At 43.2% G+C, this 10,069-nt stretch overlaps 1 protein-coding gene across 1 annotated transcript; it reads right to left on the bottom strand.

Moving 5' to 3' along the window:
* Nucleotides 1-472: 472 nt before the first annotated feature.
* LOC142166100 (subtilisin-like protease SBT3) lies at nt 473-1,042 on the bottom strand. Its single transcript, XM_075224517.1, has one exon. It carries the CDS (start codon nt 1,040-1,042, stop codon nt 473-475), a length of 570 nt encoding a protein of 189 aa, XP_075080618.1.
* Nucleotides 1,043-10,069: the final 9,027 nt, after the last annotated feature.

Genomic DNA, 10,069 nt, shown 5'->3' on the forward strand with positions numbered 1-10,069 from the left:
ATCAATCCCCAGACCTTTTCCAGGTACAAACCCGCTAATCATTATCTCTGAGGCTATCATGAAGGTTGCAGCTATGATTCTGGGAAGTGGAAGGCCCCCACCTTCAGGAATTTTGTCTACTAAGACTGCGTCAAAAATCTGATAAACCCATGGGCCCTTGTCATCATCGGTTTCTATGAAGGGCACAATAGCATCACTGAAGGCATGTGTGCCGTCATCCCCGTGTACCACAATATCTTGTCTATCCCATTCAAATTTGACCATTTGATGTAGTGTAAAAGGCACTGCTTTGGCTGCGTGGATGCAGGGTCGTCCCAACAGAAGATTATACGACACCGCCACATCTATCACTTGAAATTCCATGATAAACTCGACTGGACCAATGGTTAATTCCAGTACGATATCACCCACTGCGTCAGTACCTCCCCAATCAAAACCTCGGACGCAGACACTGTTCTTGTGGATCCTATCATCAGCAATCTTTAGTTTGTTCAGAATGGACAAAGGATAGATGGGTTGGGCTGTTACACAATTTTTCAGGAACAACATTAACTATAAGTCCAGGCATTGCAGTAAGCTTGGCTATATATTCTGACACACCATCTCCTATATTAGTCATTGTCCTCTTAAATTCTTGTATCCTTGTAGGATCCAACTCATTGCTACTCCAATTGAAATAAGCAATGAAAGATGGATAGTTTAGGTCCAATGATGGGTTGGAGCAAGTATAAGAGGAGGACCTAGTGATGGTTTTTATCTGTTTGGATGTGAAATTAAGAGCACAAAGAAGATTAACGTAATCTTCTGGTGTCGTATCATAGATGAGACCAGGATATAGTGCCTTATTAGGATTGATATGGCCAGCACCCATAGCAAGAGGAGTGGCAGCAGCATTCTGTTGGCCAACGTCGTGAATTGGGTTTTTTGTGTTATCCAGCAGATCTGTTGTGGTCATCATGGCTGATCGGATCGCAGCAGGGCTCCATTCACGGTGTACCCCTTTCAGAAGCGCAGCTACACCAGCAGCATGTGGGCATACCATTGACGTACCAGAAGCAAGGTTGAAGATATTGTAAAGTTCAGTCCCTGGACTCACCGATGATATTGGAGACCATGAAGCTAGTGTTAAGTAACCAGGAGCGATCAAGTCAGGTTTGAGGATTAAGGGGTACCTTTTTGATGCCCCCTCGAACTAAAAGGCGCGAACACTGGCGCTGTTCCGACACCAATTAGTGTGCCTTGAAGTCCAATCCTCGCTTTTGGTGCAGAGCTGCTGTTAATGTACTTCAAAACTTGATTACCATCTTGGAAATTCAAAAAAATAGCTGGGAAATCTGTTTTGAGGTATTGAATGTCATTTGTTATGAAGATACCACCATCAATTAGTGCTTTGATTAACTCCTCCAGGATTTTTGGCTTGAGGTGGACACTTATTTTAGTCTCTTGGACGTTGTCTGTGTCCCCTAAATTGACAGCTTTTGTGTCATTCAAATTAGGTTTGGGTTTTTCTTCGAAGTAAATTAACTCCTTACTAATTTCTTCGAAAGCTTCATCCTCATCATCATATTCTTATTCGTAATCGCAATCTACTTCTTGAACTATCATTTCGGAATCAGATTGATTTTTAAGACTGGGCTGAGAATTCCTTATACACGCCATGTCATTAAGACCAGTATAAAGAGAACTATACAAAAAAAGAAAAGAGGAAAACAAAATTAAAATAAAATAAGGAATGAAGAAGAAACTTTTTATTTTATTGAATTACGGGATAACAAGGTTTCACACTTTGATGAACACTACAAGAATAAAAGAAATCTGGACTACAACCATGGAATAATCCATAAAACAGGAAGGAAAATCAGAGCCAACTACTAAGACTCCCTCAGAATGGGAAAAGGAGTAGCCATCCAATTGTTGATTTTTGCCTTTGGCCCCACAAACTGCACATCCGCCTTGCTAGACCCCTCCCCAACTTCTACCATGTTGATTTCGGCGAACAATCTTTCAAAGCCCCCATTAAAGTCTCCATCTGCACCAATCAATGGCCCTGTAACCTTGGACAACAATTGCTTTTTGATGCTCGGCTTGACAAAAGATCTGGACAGGCGCGGGATTGGATTGGGAAGGACCCAGGCTCTTTTCTTCAACTTGCGGGCCCGTCTCACATCCGACATGGTAGGTTTGAACCCTAGCCCAAAGGTATCCAGATTTTTGGGCAAAGATACTGGTTGAACAATACCCTGAAGATCAGCCCCTAAACCTTTGCCTGGCACAAACCCGTTTTTTAACATCTCCGAGGCTACCATGATAGTTGCAGCTTCTATTTTGGGAAGTGGGATACTTTCACCCTCGGGAATTTTGTCCACTGAAACTGTATCGAAAACCTGGTAAACCCACGGCCCCTTGTCATCGTCAGTCTCTATGAAGGGTACGATGGCATCACTTACGACGCTTGTATTGTCTTCCCCATGTACTACGATCTCTTGCCTATCCCACTCGAACTTGACCATATGATGTAATGTAGAAGGCACTGCTTTGGCGGCATGGATCCAGGGTCGCCCCAATAGAAGATTATATGACACTGCCACGTCTAACACTTGAAACTCCATGGTGAATTCGACCGGACCAATTGTTAATTCAAGTATGATGTCACCCACTGTGTTTGTACCACCACCATCAAACCCTCGAACATAGATGTTGTTCTTGTGAATTCTGTCACCATCGACCTTCAGTTTGTTCAAGGTGGTCAAAGGACAGATATTGGCACTGGAACCATTATCAATCAGTACTCGAGTGACTACCGAGTCTTCACACTTCACAGTCAAATAGAGGGCCCTATTATGTTCTGTACCCTCCACGGACAACTCATCGTCTGAAAAAGTGACTCTGTTGACCTCAAAAATCTTGTTTGCTATTTTCTCCAGATGGTTCACAGAGATCTTATCCGAAACATGGGTTTCGTTAAGAATTTTCATCAATACCTGGCGATGCTCATCTGAATGGATCAACAAGGATAACAATGAGATCTGTGCCAGGGTCTTTCTCAACTGCTCCACAATGGAGTAATCTTACGCCTTCATTTTCTTTAAAAATTCTTCTGCCTCTTACTCGGTAACTGGATTCTTTGTTGCTATAGGATTGGCCCTTCTTAACTCTGAGGGAGAAAAACACCTTCCCGAACGAGTTAGACCCTAGGCTTCACACACTTCTCCTTTGACTTCTTTCCCTTTGTAAATCACCGTCACTCGTTCATAATTCCAAGGAACAGCCTTGTTGTTGATCATTGGAAGCTGAGTTACCGATTTTATAATGACCGGATCTGTGCGAGCACCCTTCACGATCATAACAGGTTTACTTGCAACCCCTGACACTACCACTTTAGCTTTCTCGGGTTTCACTACAACAAGGCTCGACGACCCTCTCTCGGCTACCACAGTTGTCTTATCATCTACCCCTCTCAACTGGACCGCAGATTTCCCACTGGTTACTTTTTCCTTTAAGCCGGTTTTGCTGGAACGGATCATCATTACCATCTATGAGGGTTTCCTGGGCTCCCCCTCTTTGTGTATCAACTCAATCATGTGTGTCTCATGGTGAGCTAGCAGTGGATTCTGATTAATATTTGGTGCTTTGGGGGCTTGAACCTCGATCCGATGAGTATCAATAAGCTCTTGCACAACTGTTTTTAGCTTCCAACATTTCTCTGTATCATGCCCTGGGGCCCCTGAACAGTACTTACAATTCACCGAGTGGTCAAGATTTCTAGGGGGAGGATTTGGCATTTTAGGCTCAATTGGATTCAACATGCCCAACTGCCTCAATCTGTGGAAAAGACTGGTATATGATTCCCTTAGTGGAGTGAAAGTCTTTTACTTCTGTGACCTCTCATTCTTGAGGGCTAGGTTTGGTCGAAAACCCGTCTCGGGGGAATTTCTGTAGGCCCTTGGGGGTGGATATGTGTTTTGTGGAGCTGGGTATGGATTTTGTGGAGCAGGCGCACGCCATGGCGCGTGTGCCGGAGTTTGGGTATAGGTTTGTGCATGATGGACGGAAAAATGGGGATCTGGTGGTGGGTAGTAATGTTGTGAAGGGCTATATGGAGTATGGGGGTAATTTTGGTGGTAGGGTCGTGGTTGGCTATAGTAGGGTGATGGGCCTCTGGATCCGAACCAGGCTTCGGACTCAACAATCGTGATATTTTCTTTCTTCTTTTTCCCGAGCACACCCCCAGTGCCGCTTTGAATGGCCTGGGTGGTTGCCTTGATTGCTGAATAACTCATGATCTTGTTGGACTTAAGCCCCTCCTCGACCATGCCTCCCATTTTTACAACCTCATTAAAAGATTTTCCAATTGCGGACACAAGATGACCAAAGTAGGTCGGCTCCAAAGCCTGCAAAAAGTAATCAACCATCTCACTTTCTTTCATTGGAGGATCTACCCTTGCTGCTTGCTCCCTCCATCGGAACCCATACTGTCTAAAACTTTCACTGTGCTTCTTTTCCAGTTTGGTCAGGGACAGTCGGTCTGGAATGATCTCAAGATTATATTGAAAGTGACAAGAAAATGCTTGGGCCAAATCGTCCCAGGTGTACCACCTGCTATGATCTTGCTTGGTGTACCATTCTAGCGCCGATCCACTCAAACTTTGGCTGAAATACGCCATCAGCAATTCATCTCTTCCGCCCGCTTCCCTAATCTTGCTACAAAAACCTCTTAGATGAGCCACCGGATCGCCGTGTCTATTGTACAAGTCGAACTTGGGAATTTTGAACCCTGCTGGTAGTTGTACATTCGGGAATAAACACAGATATTTGTAAGCCACGCTTACTTGACCTCCTAGACCTCTCATATCCCTGAAGGATTGCTCTATGCTTTTCATTTTTCTGAATATCTCTTCCTGTTCAGGATTTCTGGCCGGTTTTTCTGCTTTCTCCGGTAGGTCAGGATGTGGATCATATGGATAGGCTTCGGGTGCTTTGAAGGTGAGCTCCGGGGGATAATACTGGTTGTCCTGAGCTTGGCACACAGGTTCGCTCGGGGATTTATGGAGTGCAGCTGGTGGAGATGCCACAAAGACAGGGGTGATTGGCGGAGGAGGGTGTGGAATTGACTTCGGTGGTGGAGCTTGTGGCGTATGAGAAGTAGTGCCATGGTAGTGTTGATAAATGGGAAAACCTGGATCGGTGGCGGGATGATCCTGAGACTGAGCTAATAGTGGGGTAAAAGCAGGGTTAGCAGGGTAGGCTGGCGGTGATTGCCCTTTGGACCAAGCTTGGTACATTTCTGCCATCTGTTGCTTAAGCTTGAGCATCTCCTCTTTCATTTTGTAGACGTCCAACTCTTCTACCTCAACACTAGTGTCGACATCTGGAATAGACATGATTTCCGGTATTGGTCCCTTCGATCTGGTTTGGTAATGGTAATGTGCTAGTATCCTCTAAATAAACTAACTGCTTGAATTCTCTGGAATTGACAAACGTTTTAGTTTTCAGAGCTTAACACATATGCAATTACACGTTGGGATGCAATGCGCCTAGGCAATTAACCATTTCTGTCATGCATTTGCTTCGGTTACGTGCGTCATTCCGGCCTCTCATAATTGTGTATCTTCCTTTATTCTATCCTTCTTTATTATTATCTTTATCTTTTTCTTTTTAGTGGTGGTCGAATCCTATAGAGATTGCCTACGTATCATGTCCCCGCATGAATCAGACCATGCGTAGTTTTGGCCTACAAGTGCGAAAAGCAAAGAGATAATTTTTTTTTGGAAATTTTCGATCTTTCATTAATAAACATTCTATTACAAAACAGACGCTTTTGGAAAGGAAAATAACATACTCAAAACCAGACTAAGTACGAACTCAATAACTTCGGACATACTCTGATGCAAAAGAAAAACAGACTCTAACAGACAACAAACTCTACGAAACAAGAAAAATGCAGATTCAAACTATGAACACATTAGAGTTTTGAATTTGGGCGCCCGCAGGGCGTCATTCGGCCTCGCCGCGGGTTTAGGTGTAAAGTTCCTTTCCAGCTGCTCCAATTCATACATGATTTGCTTCACAAATATCGTCACCGCCGAAAAGAAGGTAGTACGGGTCATGTTTTCACACTCCCGACACTTCCTGGTAATAGCACGAGCAATAGTCAGAATCTTGTTCCTGGTTTGGTCTTTCTCTAGGAGTAGGCGTTCTATCTGATCCCCTCTAGCCTTCAAAACTCGAGAATCATGCAGATGTTGTTTCCCTAACTGCTGTATTTCATCTTCCATCGAGGCCATTAGATTATAGCAGTGTTTACTCTCGGTTTCAAAAGCCTTGGCTTGTTTAGCCGCCTCTCTCTCTAGGGTGGTCACCTTCCTTTTTAGACTGACAATGGTCTTTTCATGATCTTTCCTTGCCTGCTGTAAGTACTGTGTGCGCTCTTTTGTTCTCTTTTCCCATTGTGCCTGGAATTGTGCTATGGTATCCTCAGATTTCTTCAAATTATCCCGGCACTCACCGATTTCCTTTTTTAACCCTTTTATTAACCGCTCATCCGACCGACTCCTTTGTTGTTTGCCAGCATCTCTCCTTATCTGTCGGATTTGGGCTTTCAGCGCCTCATTTTCTTGGGCCAATTTGCTCTTTTCTCCCCAATCGGCATCAACTTGCAGACTATTTTCAAATTCCAGGTCTCTAGTCTATTGCCTCAGCTTGCCTATTTCTGCCTTGTAACTCTCTTCTTTAGCCAACCAATCCCACTGTTCTTGCGATGCCTGGACGAATTCCTGGAGATGGGGTCTTTTAGCCGGCCTTTCGTGCTCAAGTTCTCTCATGTACCAAGTAAGGTATCCTGGCGCCACTTCGCCTTTGGCCTGATCCTGCACACAAGTATCTGCTTTTAAACATTGGCATTCACTCCAGATCTGACGGACTCTTGCTTCAGGGAACTGTCCGTCAGGGCTAATCTCAATTACTTGAGCACTAAGATCTTCCTCTTGTGGCACTGTTTGGCATCTCCCGAGTTGTCTCAAAACCCGATATGGCGCGTAAGGCTGAATGCTCTTGAGCCCCATCAATAGAAAGTGGGTCCTAGCTGTCGGCATATGGATGACCTCGTCAACAGGCAACCATCCTAGTGTCCACTGTATTTGGCTGGCGGTGAGGGTCCGAAAGAATGATGTCCATGCCGTAACTCCCTCGGGTAGACTGACCCCCTTGATTCTTGTGTAGAACTCTTCTATACAAGTTTTCTTCGAGGAGAATAACTCAAGAGCTGGAAACGGTGGCAGAGATGCTCAATCATCCATATTTGTAGCAACAAGTTACATCCCTCGAAAAAGTTCCCTCTGGCTTTGCAGGCTGTGAGAGCTCGGAAGATATCAGATACTATCATAGGTGCAAGAGTGCTTTTATCTTGAATGAGCAAGGTACTGACGAACTCGAATATTTTCAGATCAATGTTTCCGTCTTTCCTTGGAAATACCAAAAGGCCCAAAAAGGTTATCATAAAAGCCACTCGTCTATGCTCGTCCCATTTTTGACGGTTACTTTTACTGCATAACTTGTTACCCGGGTTGTTGAATCCTCCGACATGACCGTATCTGTCATATATGAAGCGCGTATTACAAAAACCTGCGGCCAGATCTGGGTTATGGACCGTCTTGGGTATCTTTAATGAATCTAAAAACTGATGCACAATGACAGCTCTCGGAGCAACCAAGTATTTTTGCCTCAAAGGAACATCGGCATTTCCGATGTACCCTGCTATTTCCTCCAAAGTCGGGGTAAGTTCAAAATCGGAGAAGTGGAAGACATTGTGTGTCGGGTCCCAGCAGGTGACCAAAGCTCTTATGATATCCCCCTGAGGCTGGATTTCCAATAAACCCGTAAGACCTTTTAGATGTTTCTTGACCTCTTCTTGCCCTTCACCACCTAAATCATCCCACCATAGCCGCGACTTGAAAGGGATTTTAGTCATTATTGAAAAAGGTTCATTTTGCATCATGCTCATCCTGCACATTTATTAAGGTGATTAATAAATAAAATTTATTTGACTCAACCAATTGACTATTTTTAACTTTCCATAGATTGAAAGGAAGATCCGGTTCCGCACACGGCTTTTCAGCACTTCGGGAACGAAGATTTTAAAGTTGGGTGGGTCAACCGGTCAAAAATCCAAAAATGACTAAAAGTGTCCGTTTATGCAAAGTCAGCCTTCCGGCGTCCCTTTCGGGAACATTCGGCTATTCTTGACAAAAACGGCATCACCCGACTTATTTAATTAAAATTTAACATTTTTGGCTCTTTTTGTAAAAGGGGAGGTTGGAACCGATGATGGTTGCCTACGTATCCCGCACCCTGTGAGAATCAAAGTTCGGGTAGATAAAACAAACTTCTTTTGAAAATAAGACTCTTTTCAATGGCAAATAAAACCATTTTTCATAAACAAAACCCCCTTTCTTTTTTTTTCTTTTTTTTATTTTCTCAAAAATTTGACAGAGTTTCGACGTTATTTGGACATTGATTTTTTCAAAACAGGCGATTAACTACCTCTATCTCTCTTTCCTCAAAGTATTCAAAAGCCGGTCAGCATGCAAATCCGAAGCAAACAAATGCATAGGTAGCAAGTTGGATGCATTAGGATGGTCTTTTGTCGTTTTGGTACACCTGTCCTAGACAGACCCAACCCCTGTGTTGAGCCTCCAAAGTCAAATGCACATGATGCAAACAAACGTTCATACTAGGGATCCAGAATGAAGCTGAGTTATTCTAGGTTCGTAACCTGGGTATTTGTTCTAGACTGTGTACCCGAGCGGACAACTCGAATCGAGGAGGGGGCTACGTACCGGGAACCAAAAGGCTATCCGGCTTAGTAAATTGTCCGACCTCTTTCTTATTTCAGGTATTGACACTAACAGAATAGGGAGTCTCGACCAACAACCTCATCCCTGGAGGTAAGAAGAGAAGGGTTTCGGCACAGTTTATATACAGTTCAGATAATATCAAAGCGGTAAAAGCAACATTTACCACATTAGGCTCAAACATGTAAAAATCAGATAATAAACAAAGCCAAATATAACAATTTATCTAAGCTCGAATTCTGAACCCTGAACCAGAGATTCTGGGTTATATCCCCAGCAGAGTCGCCAGAGCTGTCACACCTACTTTTTCAACCGCGCCTCCGCAAAGGCGGCGCAGAGGGATTTTTTCCAATTAAAGGACAATCGAAACGGGATTTATTATTTAATTCAGAGTCGCCACTTGGTATATTTATGGTGTCCCAAGTCACCGGTTGAATCCCGAATCGAGGAAAAGATTGACTCTGTATTACGGTCCGCGAACCAGAAATCCGAGTAAGGAATTCTGTTAACCCAGGAGAAGGTGTTAGGCATTCCCGAGTTTCGTAGTTCTAGCATGGTCGCTCAGCTGTCATATTCGGCTTGTTTATCTGATTTTAATACATGTTGAACCTATTTGTAAATTTTAACGGTTTACCGCTTTTATTATTATTATTTTTTAACGAGAATTGCAACGTCGTAAAAATACATCTCGAACCACGTCACAATCAATGTACCCGTGATTATCGACATATTTCGACTTCGTTGAGATTTGTATTTGGGTCGCATAAATGTGCACCCGGGTTTAAGAAGGTAATATTATTTAAAGTACGCGCCTAAAGAGACTAACGCATTGTTATTTTGGGAAATGGCCGTGAAACTCGCTAAACGGCCTATCCCGAAATCTAAGTATTTTAATATATACAATTATCGAGGGCCTCGCAATCTAGGTGCTTTATTTGGCGAGGCTCATCTCATTTTTATTTTAAAAGGGCAAACCTAAAACAATCTATAATTTTTTACTTTATTTGTCTCTAAAAAAAGAAATCCTAATTTATTCACTGAGATTATCCAGATTATTCAAACGTGGCTAACAATCAGAATCAAGGAGAAGCCGTATTTACTTATTAGAAATTAATGAAATAGTGATCCCTAGAATCCTAGTTTAAGACTCAGAATACTTATGTATTAGCTACTGGAAACACGATCGTGAAAACCCGGTTATTTTTAGGTTGATCCGAACT

This window comes from Nicotiana tabacum, chromosome 11, assembly GCF_000715075.1.
Source record: "Nicotiana tabacum cultivar K326 chromosome 11, ASM71507v2, whole genome shotgun sequence".
NCBI lineage: Eukaryota > Viridiplantae > Streptophyta > Magnoliopsida > Solanales > Solanaceae > Nicotiana > Nicotiana tabacum.